Raw genomic sequence first — 22,107 nt, 5'->3', positions numbered from 1 at the left:
TTTGAAATGTTCTGGAAAATATATTTCATTAGCATCAGACCACTTATAGTTTACTGTTCATTTGCTAGTTAGTATTCTTTTCAGCTGATCAGTGCAAAAAGGGAGCATTTTGGTTTTAGATTGCATAATATCATCCTGTTAATGATGTTCCCGTAGCCTTTTAAACCTCCAAGATTACCTGGCAGTGTGAGTCCTTTCTTTTGTGTGCCTAACGGCATTCTTATCCACATGCTTTTGTTTAAGCAGAACCTTCTACTGCTCTTCACTTCTCCCTTGTGGGTAGATCCCACCTTATCTTCAACAGCTCTCCTAAATGCCATTTTCTGAGTAAGTTTTCCTTGCCTTTGCTTGGGCAGTACATCCTTTAAAATTGTTATGGCATGTTTTTTCTGTCATTGTACTTCCATTCCACCTCTAATCTTTCTTTGCAGATTTTAAAAAACTTTAAGAGCAGACTCTGATTCATCTGTGTCAACTACTTGCATATTCAGGCATCTCCACCTTAATGGCAGTAATCTTCCTCAGATCAGATGCTTTGAGAAAAATACTAATGAAGATCCCATTTTTCCATTGCTTAAAAAGAAAAAATTGTGTGACATGTCATTCTCAGGTCCCTAATTTTCTAAAGCATAAAACACCCACATGAAAAAACAATCATGTTAGTATATAAATGCTTTGAACCTTATTCACTTTCAATAAAAAGTTCAAATCATTCCTTAAGATTCCTTGAATGCTGTGATACCCCCTCTGAGATTTCCAGAACATCTATGTTCAATTCTGATGATACACCAATTCTTACTGGATTCTAAGTTGAGATTTTCGCCCCCACATGCCATTTCATTTAAAATATTTAGTTGACTTTCGGTGATACAGTTTTCCTTTGTAAATGTTGCCTGAAAGTATTGAAACATGTACATGTTGTACAGTTTGAATATTAACCAAGAAGTGTTTTCTCAGAGAGACTTTCTGTGAGATAAACTTATTGGTTTATGAATTATTTTCTTTTGATTTTGTTCTGCTATTTGAATAATTAAAACCTAATGTAGTCAAGTAATAACCTGAAGATTTTTTATTGAAAATGGAAGGTGCTATGATGAACTAAATGAAACTTTGAATTCTTAAATATTAATTTGTCTTTATATAGCATTGGTTAGTAAAGATTAAACCTAATTCCTGTTTATTTACTGGTTTGTAATTGATTGTTTAGTATAATAAGTTAATGACTAATCTTATTATTTGAATTGTACTTGGCTTGTAGTTTAAATACTGTTCATATCTTAACAGGTGGTTGTGTCAACTAACATTGCAGAGACATCTTTGACAATAGATGGTGTGGTATTTGTAATTGATCCTGGATTTGCAAAACAAAAGGTACATATTTTAGTACTATAGTACTTTATAAATTAGTGTTCATTTGATAGTACTTATTGCTTACTTGTTTCATGCCTGAAGTTCGCTTTTTAGAATCATTTTCCAATTTGTGTTTCATTTTCAGAAGTCTGTGATGTGAGCCTTTGGTTCCAGCTGGCTTTCACATTCTAAGCCCATGTTTATAATCCTATGTTTTTGTTTTTCTTTTCATTGCTTTCTTTGTTTCTGTGTGGTGATCCTGAGTGTTTCATACGTGAGTGTATATTCATGTAAGGAGTAGTAAAAAGTACGGGATTATCATCCCTGCCTATTAGTCACTCAGTCAGCTAAATTAGTTTCTATTATGTATCAAGCATAGTACTTGGGGAAAAAAAAAAGTATTGTTAACCTCTAGTTCAGCAGTGATGAGTACCCAAGCACCTTAGCCAAATTAAGGGATTACTCAGTTAATAAATAAAACTGTTTTCTTACCTAAGATCTTTGATCGCATTTGATTATGTTTTATATTTGGGAGAATTTATTGTGCGTAGTATTCACGTTCTTGATGGAAAACAATTCTTTAAATTGGCAGCATATAACTGACTTCTGGACTGAGTTCAAAATATTTTCTTGATGTCCACACTGAACATTGGGTGTTGAAATTGACAAGTTTTTTTTTTCCAGGCAAAAACCTTCAGCACTATCCACCATATAAGAGTAAGGTAAAACTGAAAGCATTTTAAATTAGGAAGAGTAGAGCTACCTCTGTGTTAAGTGACTTTTCATGTTAGCTTGAATCTCAGAATGCTGGAGTCAGAATACCTGAAGGAAAGTTAAGGAATGATGAGTTCTGTTTCTGCCCCAGCATGATTTATGCTGGTCATCAGTACTGCTTTGTTTATTTTGGGCTTTGGATACTTTTGTTAGATCACAGTTTTGTGTTTAACTGGAGGATGAATTGTAATGTTATTTACGTCCCAATAGGTGTATAATCCTCGAATCAGAGTTGAGTCCCTTTTAGTGACAGCCATTAGTAAAGCTTCAGCTCAACAAAGGGCTGGTCGAGCAGGACGAACAAGACCTGGAAAGTGCTTCCGACTTTATACAGAGAAAGCTTACAAAACAGAGATGCAGGTAAGGGTTTTACTGTGTCCTTACTCTGTTTTTGGAAGGTTAAGTTAAACTTGTTACCAGAAGAAAATTACTTCACTTACTTTATCTTGTCTTTTGGCACTGTAAGCTGTTCAGGTTTTCCCTGAAATATATGGTGTAGTCTACCAATACAACCCTTTGTTACAGTTCTAAGTCGAATTGGGCAGCAGTGTAACCTTTTGAACCCTATGAAGATAGTTTACAGGAAGTATTTGATTCCTTTTTAGTCCGCAAATACTTTTCTCCTGTCTAAGTCAGTCATTTAGAAGAAATGCCAAAGTAAATAGCTAAGGATGAGAACAGATATGTTTTTTTCCCCTAGAGCAAGAAGATTATGGGATATTCAACTAAACAAATGTTTTTGTATTTTTCTAGGATAATACCTATCCTGAGATTTTGCGTTCTAATTTAGGATCAGTTGTGTTACAGTTGAAGAAACTTGGTATTGATGACTTGGTGCATTTTGATTTTATGGATCCACCAGGTATAAATTCTCAAAGCATGTTTTATCAATCTTTTTAACCAAAATTGACTATCCTATTCCTTATATATATTAAATACATTTTACCTTTCCCTTACAATACATCAAGAGAAATTTTGTGTGTTGGCATTAAGTGTGAAAGAGTGGGAAAATAGCAAATAGTCTTTTTTTTCCCCTTATCTTTCAGGGTGACTAAATGTTTTGGGAGTTACTGCCAGGGCATGAAAATGGGAAATTTTTTCTTTTTTTTTTTTTTTTTTTTTTGAGGCAAAATAATTTGATAAACACATTGTTGAGTTAACAGTTAATGTACTTAAAGTGACATTTACCTACTGTACAGGCAAGTTTTGCAGTTTTACATGATTCATAGTTTGCTAGATCTCTGTAATTGAATTTGATGGCAGTTTGAGTTTTACGTTTGGTCCACTGTAGAGTGAAAAATGAGATTGCTTGTAATAGTTTGTGCTTTGTTGTCACGTTTTTGCTTATTAAGGCAGCTTGTCTTAATAGATTGCCTTTTCCTCCTAGCTCCTGAAACTCTGATGAGAGCCCTAGAACTTTTGAATTATCTGGCTGCTTTAAATGATGATGGAGATCTGACTGAATTGGGATCCATGATGGCCGAGTTTCCTCTAGATCCACAACTCGCTAAAATGGTTATTGCAAGTTGTGACTACAACTGTTCTAATGAGGTCCTATCTATTACTGCTATGTTGTCAGGTAATAGAGGGAAAGGAACTAAAAAAAGCCCAGCTCTTCAAAGTTTGGGTGGACTTCACTTTTGGGTTTGTTTTTTAATTTTTAGTATGATAGTGAATTTTATAGATGTTTTAAGGGACTTAATTTGTTTGCTAAATATCTTGAAAAATAGCTTCATAATAATATAGTGTTTACAAAAGTAAAGCATTGTGCACAAAATGTAGTAAAAAACATTGGCTCAGAAGAAAATATCAGTAAGAAAAGAATAGGTTAGGGCCAGGATTCCCTGGTGGTCCATCCCACAAGCCTCACATTATAGCCAAAAATATTAAAGAATAAGTCTGAAGATACTACAGCTGAGTTCTTTGGTAGGTCCATCAGTTTTGCAGTTTATTGCTGAAAGTTCAGGAAGAACTTTGTTCTAGTAGCTGGCACTATTTAAGTGAGCCTGAGACAAACCAAGCCATCATTGAAAGAGTAAGCTTTTTCTTCATGTATAAACTGTATTGCAGTGGCAGTCAAATAATTCTTTTAAACTTAGTATCAAATAAGTAGTAGTAGTAATGTATAATTTTAGGTTTAAAATCTAATCTGATGGTAATTTTTTTACAGTGGCAGGAAGACAGTTGATAAAAGAAATATATTTAATAGGTAAAATTGCTTAATTTTAAAAATTAGAACATTGAGCTGAACAAATACTACTGTTTTTTATTAATAGCTGAAACATTTAATTCACAAATAGTAACTTGGAATTTAGATTTTCCAAAACAGAGAAATATTATTGACATAGAAATGTACACTGAATCTTACGCTAAAAATAGGAATCGTATTAAGTTTTTACTGACTGTCAAAGTACTCTATAATGTTAATTTCAGTACTGGGGAAAATTGACTTCCAGTCATAGAGTGGCTTATTGGTTTTATTTATAATTAAATACCTCAAATAGTTAAAACTCTTACATGAAATTAAAGGAAGAATTTTTTTTAATTTCTAAATATAAATTTTTTGGCTTAGGTTAGATGTGTGTTTTAATGATGTGAATTTTTAATTTAAGAACTAGCGAAAATGTTTTTTTTTTTTTGCAGTTATGATTGATCAGACTCAGAGCAGATGGGCAGGGCAGTACTGAATCATTTTAATGAAATTGTAGTTTCTTGCGGAGGTGGTGGTAGGTTGTTGTCTGCCTTTTCTTATATATGTGATTTTTGTTAGATTCTTCTGGTTGTACTTAACCCAGATTTTAGCTTTAGAGAGTGTGGGGTAAGAGTTAACAGACTGTTTGTTACCTACCTAGTTTTTCTATTTCTAGGTTCTCTTTTATTGGGCATACTATAGAGTTAGCATTGTTCGAGTTTAGAAAACTAACTAGCCCTTTAAAAAATTGGTCATTATGATGCAGTTGAGATCTCCCATCTACATCTCTTACTTGTGGTGGTTCTGCAAAGCATGGGTATAACTAGTTGTCTTTAGCACATCAAGAGAGTGAACATTTATGTACATTAGTTATTAAGCAAGGCATTTGTGGGGAGGGGGAGTATTAAAGGATTAAGAAGTCATGCAACTAAAACAGTTTGCTTAGTTTGTAATGCTTTGTTTATCATTTAAGGAGTTTCTGGAATTTGGGGGTCCTGATATAAATAGTAAAAAATCAGGGGCCTTATTGAGTGCTTCTTAAACCCAATTATTTAACTCTGGTAGCTAGTTCACATTAACGTTCACAGCTATGAGAGATTTCTGTATTTATATCTGTTACCTTGCTTCAGTTACATTAAGCAAGACTTAATATTTACTGTGATCATGTGTCATTGTTTCTGTTTGGCTTTTTGGAATCATTTTAAAGGGGAAACTGTATGGATGGTAAAGAGTAACTTGATACTGTATTTGATCTTGTTGATTATTCCTATTTTCTATCTGAACTGATGATTTTTAATTTTTTTTATTGACAAGGTTTTAAGAGCTTTAAAAATGTGTTGACAAAGTCCCAAGCTGTTAAATATTTTTATTTTCTTACTGCTTTTATAACTATGGAATTGCTAAAGTAAATGAAGGAAAGTTGTATTTGAAAAAATGTAGAACACACTTTGTAACAACTTCAAGTTTTATGTGATTTAAAATTGAGGCTCTTAAAAAATACTATAGTTCATTTTGATGACCCTGACATAATGACTGTTTCAGACTAATTGTCAACGTTTAAAATATTGGATTCTGCTTTTATATGAGGACTTTGAGTCAAATAACAATTTTTTAAAAGAACTTGGGACTTTATTTGCTAATCTTTTTCTTAAAATGCTGGAAAACTAGGCTGAATATTCCTAGCCTTTTTGAATTTTCTTAATTCAAAGGCGGTTTAACCTTCCACCACTACTGCTACCATCAAAACCCAAGATTTCATGATATTTTTTATGTTACATATGCTTCTGCTCACCAGTGCTAATAGTGATACCCACCAGCTGGTAATAGCCACAACACTAGGGAAGAATTACAATAGAAATGTGGCAATAGACTGGTTGGAAAGTTGTTTTAGGTCCTGCAGTGGGGAATTCAGCGGATTGAATGAACGACCTTTTGAAAAATTTTTGTTTAGTTAAAAGGCTATTGACACCATAATTCTGGTTATTGGTAGAGCTATCGGCACTGGTTTTTTCAATAAGTTGAGCTTTTAGTATCTTGATGGCCTTCAGAATAGCTGTTTTTGATGCCTACTTTTAGATTTAGTTAAAAATAATCAGGTACTCTGTAGCTTTGAAACCCTCTTGTCTTACAGATGTGGTTAGGTGTTGATGTACCAAATCAAGGTAGTAAACAGTCCAAGATGCAGTTGGAGGCCATCCTGCCCTGCCCTATGCTCTGTGAACTGACCTAGCTAGGCCTTGTTCCTCTGTCTGTGAATGCGTGACTCATCGATATGGGCGTTTGTGTTGGGCCCATACCAACCTTGTTTAGTCCCACAGTGTTTTGTTCGTCCCACGGAGGCCAAGAAAGCTGCAGATGAGGCCAAGATGAGATTTGCCCACATAGATGGAGATCATCTGACACTGCTGAATGTCTACCATGCTTTTAAACAAAGTAAGTATAAATTAGATTGAAGGCACTCTTTTGTCTAAACGTCACTTGCAGCATATAAGGTATTTCTTCATCTCCCTTTCATTTATTATCTGTGACAACTTTACATTAGAAACCCAAAGGTACTTGAGAAAAAACTCCTGACTAGCATTTAAAATAAAAATTGCCCATCTTTTCCAAAGTTGTTTATTTTTATAATCAGAAGGAAAGCACCAGAAAGCTAGAAAATACAGAGCAGTAAAAATGAAATGCTGGTATAAAATTTACCACAAACATACGGCTTTTGATATAGTTTTTTTTTTTATAAACTTTACCTTTTGTGTGAATAGTTTTGTATTACTTACAGAGTTATTACTAATATTTTCCCTAATAGCTCTTATATAAAAGTAAACTAACGAAATAGGAAAATAGGCTACAAATGTGAATGACCAGGTTGTAAGTGGTTCATAAACTCGAGTGGGGGACTATTCAGCATTACTTGCAGTTCAGTAAATGTGCATTATTATTTGAGAGGTACCATTTCGTCACCTATAAAATTTGGCAAAGGCTAAAGAAAAATAGTCTTTAGCTGTGTAGGAGTGGGTCTAGTGCAGTGCAGCAGTCTTAACACCAGAGGTGGGAATAGAAATACATGTTATTTTTATGAAAAGCAGTAGATTTGATGTTACCAACCTTAACAAACTCATACCCTTTGACCTATAGATAATCCGTGAAATTTTCTTTTAGTATTCTTTGGACAGAGATACGATTCAAGTTTATCATCTCAGTTATTTATGATAGTAAAGAAAAACGAAAAATACCTAAATGCCCACCATTAGAAAGATGGTTCAATATGATGCTATTGCTACATGATGAGATATTCTTCTAGCTTTATATCATATTTTCAGAGAGTATTATAACTTTTAAGCTGCATTTGATAGTCTTAATCTAAGCCTGTTTTTCTTTGAAAATGAGAAAGACATGGCATTTTTCCAGATTCTCTGAATCCACTCCTGTTAAGAATTATCTGTTGAAAACAGCCAGGTAGATTCCATGGGTAAAATAACTTAAAAAAATTTTTTTTCCCAAAATCATTGTTTTGTCATTCAGTAGCCAAAAACCTTAGTGCTGTTTTAAATTTTGAACTTGACTCCAGATTTTTAGTAAAGTTGATTAAGACTATGATTAATTTATAAAATGATGTGGTTTAGTTCCCTTTTTGGTTTAGCTTGCTATTTATACTGATTTTATTTTTTAATTAGATAATACACCTATTTGGATGATTCATGTCCCCTCTTACTTTCCCTCTTTCCAACTTTGTAGATCATGAGTCGGTTCAGTGGTGTTATGACAACTTCATTAACTACAGGTCCCTGATGTCAGCAGATAATGTACGCCAGCAGCTATCAAGAATTATGGACAGATTTAATTTGCCTCGTCGAAGTACTGATTTTACAAGCAGGGACTATTATATTAATATAAGAAAAGCTTTGGTTACTGGGTATTTTATGCAGGTATGTGAACCGTACAGGAGTACATAATTAAATGCTTACTTAATACTTGTTTTCTGTAAGCAGTGCTTGGAGTCCACTTAAACACAAAATTCGGTTAAAGAATGCCTATAAATAATCTTTAATTTTTTGTCCAGATTCTTGAATGAACTAATATACTGAGAAGTTTTTACATGTCTGAGTTTACCAAATGACCATAGTTAGGGATCCAGTTATGTAGAAATCAACTTTACAAGCACTTTTTAAATAATGGAGTCTTTTTATACTAAATAGATACCTTGGCTATTTTCAGGTGAGTTTTATTAGCCATTTCTTCAATGCAAATTTTGTCTTTGGATAAATGTATCAAAGAATTTCTTTGGATCTTGATCTTAGTTGGAGATGTATAATTGCACTGGAATGCTGAAAGGAAGCAGTTTTCTGGATGGATCCAGAAGTATAATTCACTTTCCTCCCTTTGTAGAAACTAATCACCCTAATATTCAAATAAGCAACTGTTGTATGCTCAATCCTGTAGTGCGATCTTTGGTATTTATAATAAGACACGTGGGTCCTAGGAAAGTCAGATACAGAATAATGATTTAAGATGAAAAATAAGTTTTAAATATTTCTTTTGGTTTTAAGTGTTTTATATTGGAGGCTGAAGTTAAAACTTGTCAGGTAATTCTTACAGTTTAAGGGACATGAAACCAATTATGTTTTTCAAAATGAAAGTGTTTGTGGTGAAAAAATGAAAACACATCAGTACCTTATTTGAAATGAGATTGATTTTAGTTATCTTTTAAATATCCCGCTTGTTCTTTGATTCTCTCCTTTGGCTATGTATAATAAGTAAGATGTGGCCTGCCTTAAGGCCAAATGAGCCCAATACATAGAGTGGCCATTAAGTGCGTGGAGGCAGAATGAAAGGAGATCGGTGCCTTGTCTGTGTTTGAGATCAGAATAACAGAATGTTTATTGTGGCACCTTATTCTGAAGTTTCAGTGCTTATCAGAGTTAGGATTTTCACTGTTACTCAAGCATTATGGATTTCTAATTCTCTCTTAAAACCAAAATCCATTAGAAATGGGACTTTCAAAGTGTAGTGCCTGCCACCTAGTAGGTGCTTAGTAAATATTTATTGAGTGAAATTGAGTTTATTTACTATTATATGTTCAGTTCAGTCGCTCAGTCGTGTCCGACTCTTGGCGACCCCCTGAATCGCAGCATGCCAGACCTCCCTGTCCATCACCATCTCCTGGAGTTGACTCAGACTCACATCCATCGAGTCGGTGACGCCATCCAGCCATCTCATCCTCGGTCGTCCCCTTCTCCTCCTGCCCCCAATCCCTCCCAGCATCAGAGTCTCTTCCAATGAGTCAACTCTTCACATGAAGTGGCCAAAGTACTGGAGTTTCAGCTTTAGCATCATTCCTTCCAAAGAACACCCAGGGCTGATCTCCTTCAGAATGGACTGGTTGGATCTCCATGCAGTCCAAGGGACTCTCAAGAGTCTTCTCCAACACCACAGTTCAAAAGCATCAATTCTTCGGTGCTCAGCTTTCTTCACAGTCCAACTCTCACACATCCATACATGACCACAGGAAAAACCATAGCCTTGACTTAGACGGACTTTGTTGGCAAAGTAATGTCTCTGCTTTTGAATCTGCTGTCTAGGTTGGTTATAACTTTCCTTCCAGGAGTAAGCGTCTTTTAATTTCATGGCTGCAATCACCATCTGCAGTGATTTTGGAGCCCCGCAAAATAAAGTCTGACACTGTTTCTGCATCTCTTCCCATTGAGTGATGGGACCAGATTTAGGTCCCTTACTGAAACTGTTCAACTCTGCCTCCCCTTGTTGTGCAAAAGCAACTTTGGACAAATGGGCATACTATGTTTCAAAAAACTTTACTTACCATTTTGAATTTCATGTGATTTCCGCTCCAGCATCACCAAGTGTTTCTGTTTTGATATTTTCCCCCAGTCATTTAAAGGTGTATAAACTGTCCTTGGCTAAGAGGCCTTAAAGATGTAGGCATTGAGTTGAATTTAGCCTGCTGTAGTTTGCTGATTGCTGCTTTTATTAGGCAGTGCTAAGTAAGTCTAGCCATCAGATTAAAAGCACTAGGTGAGGCTTGCCTTTCCCTGATTATATAGGTATAGATATATAGGCTTTATGTCACTTTTGTAACTAGCACATCAGAAGCATTGGATTAATTTACTGGGTTTCGGTTTCAGGTGGCACATTTAGAACGAACAGGGCATTACTTAACTGTGAAAGATAACCAAGTGGTTCAGTTGCATCCCTCTACTGTTCTTGACCACAAGCCTGAATGGGTGCTTTATAATGAGTTTGTTCTTACAACAAAGAATTACATCCGGACGTGTACAGACATCAAGCCTGAATGGTAAGCTCAGTGTCTTTCATTCTAAAAGTTTTCGTTACCATTTTGCTGAGAATGGAATCTGAAGAGAGTCTTGTCTTGTTCTTCTGTTCACTCTGGGGAACTCGGGTGTTCCCCAGCTAGGGTGTATACTCCTGTGTATAGATTTGGGGCACAAAATGGTGTGTGATTATCTGTTAAGAATAATTGCTTTGTAAAGAGGATGGTAGAATTGTTAGCATGGGCATGGGCAATTTGGAGACACCAAGTTAAACTTGACTAACATGAAGAGTATCTTTGAAGCCATTCTCTTGCTGTTGTGATTAACTTGATCTCCAGGTTGCAGTAGTCAATCTTTGTGTTTCAGCTCTCAGTTATTGTTTATTTCTATGTTGGCGCTTTAAAAGCAAAGCAAGCATTAAAAACTGCACCTCTTTTTGTATCATTGCATATTTGATTCACAAAATGTGATCAGAACTGACTGACTTTAAGCAAAATTACCCACCCACTGCAGTCCCCCTTTGTGACTTTTTTTAGGGGCCAGAATCTATTCTGTAACTTAAGATGGAAATGGCAGCCAAGAATGGTGGGACTGAAAGCACGCACTTTAGTTGGTGTCACTTGCTGTATATTTTGAGGCTTCTTTCCTCCACTGATTCGTGACTTTTGACACTTAAATTGTATAGGACATTACCATTGTATCTTAAATGCTTTATTGAGAAGAAAATTACATGGCTAAATGTTTAAAAAGATTCAGTCAGGTTTATTCTTTGGGGTATAGAGTTACATTTATGGTTATTAAAACTTAGAAAATGAGACGATCCAGTCATTTGAATATCAGCCTGTTTGTTGTATGGAACTTGTAATATTGTAACTTTAAAGAGATAGATCAAAAGTGTTCCAGAGTGAAGAAACTTATGACCTTATGTTAATGTCTATGTAAAAGAAAGGAGTATTTTTTTTTTACAAGAATTTGAGTGGTTTTTTGTTTCGTTTTTTAAGTTTATGAAAAGTCCACCATCAGAAAATCTGCAGCATACTAAGAAGCACACATTTCTAAAAGTGGTGTTGATAACGATTAGGCATTTGTAATTTTACTGTTGGCTTGGACTTATTATTTGCATTTGTCAGTGTGTCAGTGAATAATGCCTATCCTATCAGAAGCTCCAGTACTCTAATTGTTAATTTGGTGATTTTTCCCCTCCTTCTGGACAGGTTGGTGAAAATTGCCCCTCAATATTATGACATGAGCAATTTCCCACAGTGTGAAGCAAAGAGACAGTTGGACCGCATCATTGCCAAACTGCAATCCAAGGAATATTCACAGTACTGAAATTCAATGCTTAGAACTGAAGTTATTCAGAGGACAGCTTTAAAAGATGAACGAACTGAAAAGTTCAAGTTGTGCTCTTCATGTTGGTTCAATAATGGCCTTTATTTGAAAGCTTTTTAATTTTTCTTTACAGTAAATATTCCATTCTGATTTCATAAATTAAACATTTATGCCTCCCTTTTGTGTTGACACTGTAGCTCATACTGGAAAAGTCGATCAATGTTTTGCAGTTTATTGAAAGTAGTTCTATATATAACAATGTTATAAGCATTTCTTTAGAAATGGTTGAAAATGCTTCTAAAATGTGATTATCGACCATGGTATGCATGATCGTTGTAATTGTTGACATTCCTTTTAGAAGTTGTGAAATGTTACAACTTGTGCTTATGTAGACACAATCTTCTGTCTCGGTACAGAGGCACTGACTTCAATAAAGTCTATTTATACTAATTTTGGCCACAGCACTTTAATATTTTTGTTCTAATCTAAGTATGGCTTCTTTTCTTCCCAAGTGTGGGGCTTTTTTTGTTTCCTTAAATTGTAAGTGTACTGTGACTCCATATTCAGTGTCTTTCCACAGGGGCTGCTCTTAGGTTTTAAAGGACATACTGTAGCACTTTGTTAGGTTAGTTAGGATCTGATCTAGTGGGATAGAGTATGTTGTTTTTAACTCAGAATTGGATCCCCAAAGACAGAATAATAATAGTTTTCATCATAAAGTTCATTCTATAAGACTGATTATTTATTTTGTTACCAAATTTTTAGCAGATCTTTTTTTTTTTTACTTAAGACATTCTATGTACTCTAGTCTCTGAAACAAATGTTTGTGTTAAATAGACAATAGGAAGTGATATTGTAGATGTTGGTCAGTTTATTGAATTCTTAATGTTGGATGTTTTGTGCAGTGTACAAAGTCATGAGTATAGTGTGTTAAAATGTGAATTTCCTTCTCTGTGACAGGTATAGACTATTTTATCCACAAATGACCCATCAGAGGGTAGGTGTGACCATCTTTAGGGTCAGGTGTATTCTTCAGGGTGAGTCCTATCAGAGGGTCCCCAGTAATAAATCAGTTCCTTATACTTAAAGCATGCATACTGTACTCATTAATGCCCAGACTCACCTCTTCTACCTTTCCCACTCATTACAAATATTAAAAGTTAAAGTAAATTATAGGTGTACATAGTTGAAATTTAAATACTACTTTGAGGCATAAATCTAGTATGGTTTAAGGGAGTTAATTGGGAAAGTTAAGAGTTTTTCACACTACTGGGATACTTCTATTAAGTGCCTAGTTTTGTTCCTGTGGAGTAATTTATGTGCTGAAATAATATTTTAGGTTTTGTTTAAATTTATCCTGGGGTTAACTGTTGGCAACATTATGTGCCTATGTTGTCCATTAATCAAATTATACCACAGTATATAGTTGGTAAATCAGTTGCATATCTTTATAAATCTATCTGATTTTATAATAAATAGGTTTCTAGTGTATGTATTGTTTAACCTTGTGCTTTTTAAAATCTGGAGTTTGACCATTATGTTTTCTTACAGAGACAAGTTACAGAGCAATGTGTAGAGCAGTGTTGGTTATTTATTTGGCAGAGTTTCTAGGAATGGCTAGTATTCTTTGTATCGTATAAGTGGTGAATATGTGTTGGTAGTGGCTACATGGAATCATTAGAGCAACTGAGTTTTTATTCTCTATTATCATGCATACCAAAATATTAAAATTCCCCCCATAATATTCAGAAAAATCTTTTTTGAAGATTTCTTGAGAGATCTCCTTCTCTCTCAAAATAGTAAAATAGAACAATTTTTTGTTGTGAATATAGTTCTCAGTATCTGCAAGGGAGTGGTTCTAGGGCCCCATGTGGATACCAAAATCCATGGTTGCTCAAGTCCCTTGTATTAAGTGGCATGATACAGTTGGCCCTCTGTTAACCCAGGTCCCACATCCCTGGATTCAACCAACAGTGGATTCAGAACCCCTAGATAGAGTGCAGACTGTGTAGCATAAGGAGGGAGGACCAGCAGCAAATGGAGCCTTTGCTTGTAAATGGTGAGAGAATTAAGACAACTGGGGTATAGGACAGGATAAAATAAACATTACCCTGTAATCAATCCATTGAGCTAGAATCCCCCAAAATAAAAGCTATATGATTTAGTCCTAGGATTTTAGGTTTGTAAGGTACCTGCAAACAATTGCACTTCTCTTCTCAATAATTTTAATGGCCATCCCTTCTGCTCAGATACCTTAGAGACACCATTACTTTAGAAGACATCTTAATTGTTCTGTTTGAAATGCTGAGCTGAATACTGTTTCTCTAATTGTTTTTAATTCCAGAGTAACGTTAACTACATCTGGCTGTTACGCATGATGCCATTTAGTTATTTGAGTTAACTGTCATCTTTATTATTTAGGCTGAATAGCCTGTTTCCCCTCAGCCTTCTTTGAACATTCCTGCTTAACTTCTGCTAGGTGTTTTCTGGATTATAGTCAATACTACGGTCTAAACTGGGCAGAGTGTAATGGAATCTGTATTTTCCAGGGGACCAGACATGCCATTGCTTCTGTTAATGCAACTTAAAAGATTGTTACCCTTTCATGCAACCATAACCTTCTAGCTTCTGTGAATCTCACTATAAATTTATGGTGTCTAGTTATTACATGATAGTTTTGGATGTGGCTCAGGGCTCACAATGTTAATGTTTGGAGACCTCACCCCACGTTAAATGCATTTATAGCCCATTAAATAACCTTCTAAGGTTAGACATTTTAAAAATTGCTTCTTAAATACTGCTATCAGTCATATGCTAAGTTTAACCCAAATCTGGGAGTTACTTGTATTTGGCAATTTTCTTGCATTCTTTTAATGTGTGGGCCTATTTTATTCTGTTTGAAAAGATGCTGGTTTTGTGTGTGTGTGTGTGTGTGGAGTCTTTATTTATAGTTAAAAATAGACTGTAGTAAGTGGAACCAGATTGAGAATTCATGATAAAAATGGTAAAACTACATTTATAACTTGTTTTTTTTTTAACATTTCTCCATAATAGACATTTTGTGGTATTCCTTCAGAGAATTTCTATATTAATTGCTTAGTAATACTGATCATGTTCATTTTATTAAGTACCAACTCTGGAAGGCATTGTGTGAGTCTATAAAAACAGATTTGGTAATTCAGATACTGTCTCGATTATGGTTTGGTTGGAGTTTTAAAAATGTTTTCAAAGATCTATAACATAAAAGCAAGGTATAATGAATATGGTAAAGATGAAAGAGCTAATAGGTATCAGAAAGAAAAGATAGTTTAAGGACTAGTTGAGTATTGAGGAAAGAGAGGTAAATAAGCAGCCCAGTAAGTTAAATGGTTAGGTGTAAGTCACTGGAAGTGGTGAAGGCCTAGGATAAATAAGCTCACATCCCTGGCTCTGTCTTGGACAGTGCCTAATGATATTTTAAATCAAGCTGGAAATTCAAATTTATATGCTAAATCTCTCTTCTAGAAGTTTTAGATCTTTTTTTTTTTCTTCACTCAAAGCTAGATTCTAGGCAGTCATTCATAACTTTGGGGTTAATCAAAATTTTGTGGCGGACATTTCATTGTGTGTCAAACAAATACTAGGATTTCAACAAGCACTGAGTATTTTGTAGACAGATTTACATAACAGTAAATTATCTTTTTTAGGTGTAGTTTGATGAAGCTTAACAACTCTATACAGTTGTATAACCATCACCACAATCAATACTCGATACTTTGATCACTCCCAAAGTGTTCCCCGTGTCCCTTTGTTCACTAATCCCCTTATTCATCTCCCCAAGAGTTTTTGCAAACCAACAGACTTTCTGTCCTTTTAGTTTATTAGCCTTTTCCAGAAGGTCATAAACTGGTTGCCGTTTTGGAGCCTGGCAGGCTACAAGTCCATGGGGTCGCAAAGAGTTGTGTACAACATTAACATTCTCCTTCATTGGGCATAATGCTCTTAAGGTTCATCCATGTTGTGTATATTAGTATATTCAGTAGTCCATTATGTATGTATCATATTTGTTTATGCATTCACCTGTTGCTGGAATGTTGGGTTATTTCCAGCCTTTGTATTGTGCGTAAAGCTATTTGCAAATAGGTGTTTGTATGGTTTTGTGTGTGTGTGCTGAGTTGCTTCAGTCATGTCCAACTCTTTGCGATCCCATGAACTGTAGCCCACCAGGCTCCTCTCTCCATGGAGAGTCTCCAGGCACGAATACTGGAGTGGGTTTGCCATGCCCTCCTTCAGGGGATCGTCCCAAGCCAGGGCTCAAACCTGTGTCTCTTAGGTCGCCTGCATTGGCAAGTGGGTTCTTTACCACTAGCGGGGAATTTTTACCTAGGAAACATTGCTAGGTTGTACGGTAAGTGCATGGTTAATTTTATGAGAAACTGCTAAGCAGTTTTTCGAAGTACTTATGAGGCTCTTTTGCTATCCTACCATCAATGTGTATTGCTCTGCATTCTTGTGTTTTGTAATTACCTGTTTACATTTTAAATTTTAGCCATTTAGGTGGGTATGTAATCCCTCTTTGTGGTTTCCATTTGCATTCCACTAGCAACCAATCTTTGGAGAAGTTGAGTATCTTTCTACATGCCTGTTTGCCATTCATGGGTTTTCCCAGGTGGTGCAGTGGTAAAGAGCCACCTGCCAGTGCAGGAGACGCAAATGCAGTCCTTGGGTCGAGACTATCCCCTGGAGTAAGAAAGATAACCAGTATTCTTGCCTGGAAAATTGGCATGGACAGAGGAGCGTGGTGGGCAACCATCCGTGGGGTCACAGAGAGTCAGATGCAACTGAGCACACACACGTTTGCCTTTCATATCTCTGGTGAAATGATTGGTTACATCATTAGTTCTTTTTAATCACTAAATTTATTGTTGAGTTTGAGTTCTTTACTTATTCTGGATCCCAGTTCTTGATGAGGTATATAATTTACACGTTTTCCAAGCCTATTAACTTCTCTTATGTTCTTAAGAGTTTCTTTCGAAAATCAGCAGAACTTGTAAATATTCGAGCATTCACACACCTCCCCCAACCCCCCGCTGCCATTTATCCTCTTCTTTTTCTTCTTTTCATGATTTGTGCTGTTGGTATTTGGGGCCAGTTTCGACGGTGTGTTAAGGGAACGGTAAGTGTTCCATCTTGACTGGAGCATGATGTCTGTACCATAGTGTGAGGACAGATGAGTCTATGAATTTAGGTTGGGAGGGCTTCGAAGGCTAGGTTAGAAGTGGATCCAAGTTCACTAGAGAGGATAGATTGGAAATGGTGGGGGACACTGAAACCACTTAGAAAATAATATTATAATCCAAGGAAGAAGATTAAACCCAAACAGAAAAATAAGAGTGAAAGAGCACAAGGTAAGGTAATGATGAAACAAAGAAATCATTACAGAGAGCTGGTTTAGGGGCTTCCCTGACGGTGCTTCCACTGTGCTAAGACTGTGTTCCCACTGCATGGGGCTCCAGTTTGATCCCTTGTGGAACTAAGATCTCAAATACCATGTGGCACACCCCCGTATCCCCTAAAAGAGCTGGTTCAGGGTACAAGTGAATGAAATGGCTCGGTGTGCCAACTGAATCTCAGCTTCATTCAGGTCGTTTTATTGAGATCCCAGTTGCCACCATAAGAGAGAAATGACAAAGATTGCAAGTACAGAACATTTGATCAAAGAATTGGGGAGTGAGAGAGAAATAAAACAGTTTGGATAGTGCAGTTACGGGTAGATAAGAATTGGGAATCTAGAAGGTTCTTGGATTAGCCAGTTAACATACATTTAAGGTAAAGACTGCAAACTGGTAGCCGAAGAGCTAGATTTCCGCCTGCTCGTCTGTTTTGTGTGACCTAGTATTTGAAACCAGCTAGAGCCATTGTTCAGAAAGGTTTTTCAAAATATTGTGAAGTGAGGCAAGGACAGGCCCACCTGAGGTTTAGCCTGGCACCCAGTAATCTGCAATGGGGTTGTGGCTGTTCCCTGTAGGAAGACACATTTTCTGTCATTTGCGTGCCCCATCTGGCCTCTGTTAGTCATTGTTGAATGAGAGAGTTTTTGAATTAAGAATTATTTCCAAACCAAAGTGAATCATATTCCCTCCTACATATTCACAGCAAACTGCTTTTCCTCATCATTTGGAGCCATTATGATGATTCTTTCCCATTTCTCTCCTTGGAGTCGCGAGTATTTTAAGGCTGTTTTTCTCTGATATACTGTGAGTACCTTAAGGTCGAGGGCCTTGTCACATGTCACTGTCCCTGGTGCCTAACAGTAGGCCTGGTATGCAGTAAGGAATCAGCAGATATTTTAAAAATCTAACCACTGTGGCTTTCTCATGTTTGCATTGTTCCTTCCTCACTGATGGTGGGGGAACTCCCTAGACTGCCTTAAAAAATCACCAGGCTAGAAATCCAATTGTCCAGGGAATATGGGCTGGGGAATATGGTGCAATGAGCTGATTGGGTTTGAGATAACTGGATGTGACTTAACCTAAACTGTTCCCTCATTTCTCAGGGGAGAACTGGTTATAATACTTGGCCAAAGGGTTGGGTTAACTAAATGAAATGCCTGTAAGGAGCAGCTTTTCCTATCCCTTTGCTGTTAATACAACTATCATTGGATATTTTGTGGGTCCTGAGTAAAGCTCCATTCTTTACTTGAACTCTGAAATATTTATTGTGATCACCTTCCAGAGGTCTGTCTTGCTTAGTCCCTGACTCAGGATTCTTAAAATCACCTGGAAAGAGATTCCCCTTTGTACACATCGATACAAGTGAATATAACAAGAAGGTGTAGGTGACATGAATGTTCTCTTCTTACATGCTAGAGGATGTTTGCAGGGAAGTAGCCTGAAAGAGTGCATTGAATGTTTTGAAAGGAATCACAAACTTTTCATGGACAGTCCACATTATATTTAATAATGCAGTGTCTGTGACAGTGTTTCAGACCCTGTGCTATCATCTGCTGAAGTCAGCATCTGATTACAAATAAATGACCAATGTATTTGTCTACAAGAGAACTTGAGGATGTTGTGCACTGTGAACAAATGCAGTTGAAATGTCCAGGGAAAGGCCTTGCTTGTTTTGATCTTCCTTTTTTTAGTCCCTTGACAGGATTTAGGCACAGCCAGGCAAGTAGGAGACGGGTGTTTAGACTTACAGAAGACTTTTTGAACTGTTAGGCAGAAACCAGTTTTTCTTCTCTGGCATTTCCCCCCAGTCCCATAAGGGAAGAGAGAAAAATAATATTTAAATGTATAAGTAAGGAAATTTTTTATTTTGTATTAATACTCATAGCTTTTGTATATGCCTTATATTTAAAGAATCATCTTTTTAAAACTTAATTGTGAAAGGGAATACTGTCTTTCACCAGATTCATCTTATCAGTAAATACAAGTTCTGTCACCATCTTCATATGTATTATTAAATCATGTCTGAACAATATAGCGGAACAAAGACCTGCTAGTAGTGGTCTAAAAGTTTTCCGTGGCCATTGGGTTTCCCACAGATTTGCTTAAGTCTGCTAGATTTTTCTTTTTTTTTTCAGTTAGTGTTTTAAGTTTAGTTTTGCTATTTATTCAAAAATAGAAAACTTAAAAAACAGGTAAGTGACAGTTCCTCAATTCTCCCTGTCTCCTTTTTTACTTCCAAGTCCTGATGTAGTTTCTAAATGTGTCGTTGCAATCTTTATTTATTTTACTGTTCTGAACTAAGACTTTTGAGATAAGTCCTTCGTGATGAGGATACCCTGAATCCTAGTGCTTGGGGATAGGGGTTAAGAAATACAGTGACAGGCTATGAAATAGTGTTGTCATAACTTATCAGTGGCTAGTAAATAGGGTAGTTGCCTTCTGACACCATTTTGAGTGAAGGCAGCTTAATTGCATTGCTTCTGTTTAGATAAGCATTTAGAATCTACTGTTAAATGTATGAATGCTGTGCTTAAAGTATTTCTATTATAAGAGATTTGATTTCTTAAGTGATTTTTCTAAGTTCCACTTTACATCAAAAGTTATTTGGACAGTGTCTTTCACCGTATGTTTATGTGGAGAAACATTGCTTACAAATGTATGTAAATCTGGTGACTAAAAAATTGAAAATTTTGCAAATACGTGATTGATAGTTGGTGATTTACACTCACGTGTTACCTGTCGTTCCCCTCCCCCCGCCGGCCAAAGAGAAAGATCCTGTGAAAAAACAATTAAATCTTTTGATAAGAATTTGTAATTTTTTAGTTGTGTTATTTTTACTTGGAGGAAACTCCCTGTTGAATGAAGATTCTATTCTAGTTTCTAGGCAGATACATTCATGCTTCCAGCCTCATTGCTTTCTGCAGCATAAACAATAAACACTTAAAACTACTAGGCATTTACCAGGATACTCATAGAGGCAGTCTGCAGCTATTGGAGCTAATTTTTGCATGCTTTGTCAATTCAGATTTTCTACTAAGTTGAAATCCACTTTGGTTTGCAGTAGTGATGGGTTTTATCCTCTGATGATTCAACCTTTTCGATTTTTGAAAGAGAGGAGTTTTAACCTTAGCAGTCATGTAGCACTTGAAAATTCAAAACAAGAATTTGCCTCTTGACTCTTAAAATGATACTGTGTGTTTTGTTTTTGTGGAATGGGAGGGACAAATGGATAGTACTTTCTGTTGCAATTGTAACAGCTGTCAAAATCAGGAAATGCTAGAAAGGACCTCAAAAGTCATTGATTTTAAACCCTCATTTTCAGAGAAAATCAAGGCCCTGAGGTAACCAAGTTTGCTTCAAGGGTATTCAGTTTGTTATTTTCTTTTCTCATTCCAAGTGAGGGCTTCCCCCTCCATGCAATTATATACATGCTGGTTTTATTTTTATAATTACTTTTGACTTTTTTGCTTTTCCCAAACAAAAATTGTTTTTAAACTATGCCTGTGGCATTAAGAGAACTTTGATGACAGTTACTAAAACATTTTGTGTGTTTGTTATTTTAGTAATTTCATAATGGAGGTAGTTTCAAACCTTGGCTAGTTTCAGGCTGGTTTTTTTCTAATTATTTGATTAGCATCTCATAGGGATGTAAAATCTCTGTCCTTTAAAGATGGAGTTACCTCCTTTCCAACTTTCAGATAATGCATATCTTTTTTTCTTTTTACTTAAGGAAAACTGAAACTCTCGAAGAAAAACACAGTTCCAACATATTTTGATTTCTGAACACTACTACCATTTTTGAACACTACCTTTTTATGTACCAAGTAGTATGCTAATTAAGCGCTTAAACTAAATTTATCAATCATTCACCAAAGCCCAGCCAAGGAGAATAAGGTGCTATGAGGTTATATAACCTGCCTAAGATTTCAAACCTAATAAGGGAGAGCTGAGTTTTAAACCTTGAAAGTGGAGATGAAAGGTAGGGAGAGCAGGCCCCAATGTCTTCTCTACAGCATTGTTATTTCCCGTAATACCTTACCCTACCCCCAGCCAGTGCAAAGTTGAGCTTCCTTGTCTTAGATGTGCCACTTGAGACCTGCATTTTTGGAGGCCAGGACTTAATGTGTAAATCACAGTTGTGCTCCATCCCTCAGTCCCAATTCCTCCTGTCCTTGTCTTCCCAGATTTGTCAAATGTCAAAGCTACCCACTCATGCAATCTTTACTTGAGTTGTCAGTTGCTTTGTTTCATCCCAGCCCCATCCTGGGGATTTCCCCCCTTTCCTCCTAAACTTGGTTATGCATTGAAAAAGATGTCCTTAAAGTACTTTTCTTCTGCATTCCCAGGTGTTCTGTTGCAGGAAGCTTTCCAGTTACCTGTCTCTAGAATTGCTTCATATATAGAAGTTGGCCACTCCCCTTTAGTCTTTAAATCAGGAGAGGATTAAGGTCATACCACTATGCTGTCACATGAATTATTTGAGCAGATGTAGAAAAGATATTTACTGATTTAATCAGATGAAAAGTTTAGTGAGCGTTCCCTGACATACTGACATCTTGGGCCAGCTGATTTTCTGTCCTGTAGAAAATCTCACTTGAATTCTATTGGCATAATTAAGTGGAGTTGATAAACCATCTCTATTTTCCTTTGCCCCATAAGTCTGATACCCAGTGGTCAAGCTTTGAGACCAAAATACTTCCTTGCCAGGATTAATTAAGAAACGTGGAAATTGTTCTTAGCTTCC

At 36.1% G+C, this 22,107-nt stretch overlaps 1 protein-coding gene across 1 annotated transcript in view; it reads left to right on the top strand.

Moving 5' to 3' along the window:
• DHX15 (DEAH-box helicase 15) overlaps nt 1-12,381 on the top strand; it is a 55,200-nt gene extending 42,819 nt beyond the window's left edge. Inside the window, exons 7-14 of the mRNA XM_069592995.1 lie at nt 1,285-1,371; nt 2,335-2,484; nt 2,878-2,986; nt 3,512-3,703; nt 6,626-6,748; nt 8,048-8,238; nt 10,453-10,622; nt 11,814-12,381. Coding sequence (XP_069449096.1) covers nt 1,285-1,371; nt 2,335-2,484; nt 2,878-2,986; nt 3,512-3,703; nt 6,626-6,748; nt 8,048-8,238; nt 10,453-10,622; nt 11,814-11,931 — 1,140 coding nt within the window. The 3' untranslated portion in view covers nt 11,932-12,381. The remainder of the gene's footprint in view (nt 1-1,284; nt 1,372-2,334; nt 2,485-2,877; nt 2,987-3,511; nt 3,704-6,625; nt 6,749-8,047; nt 8,239-10,452; nt 10,623-11,813) is intronic.
• Nucleotides 12,382-22,107: the final 9,726 nt, after the last annotated feature.

The sequence above is a fragment of the Ovis canadensis genome, chromosome 6, assembly GCF_042477335.2.
Source record: "Ovis canadensis isolate MfBH-ARS-UI-01 breed Bighorn chromosome 6, ARS-UI_OviCan_v2, whole genome shotgun sequence".
Classification (NCBI taxonomy): Eukaryota; Metazoa; Chordata; class Mammalia; order Artiodactyla; family Bovidae; genus Ovis; species Ovis canadensis.
Note: the sequence above shows the minus strand (reverse complement) of the source record. Positions and strands in the feature narration are given on the sequence as shown.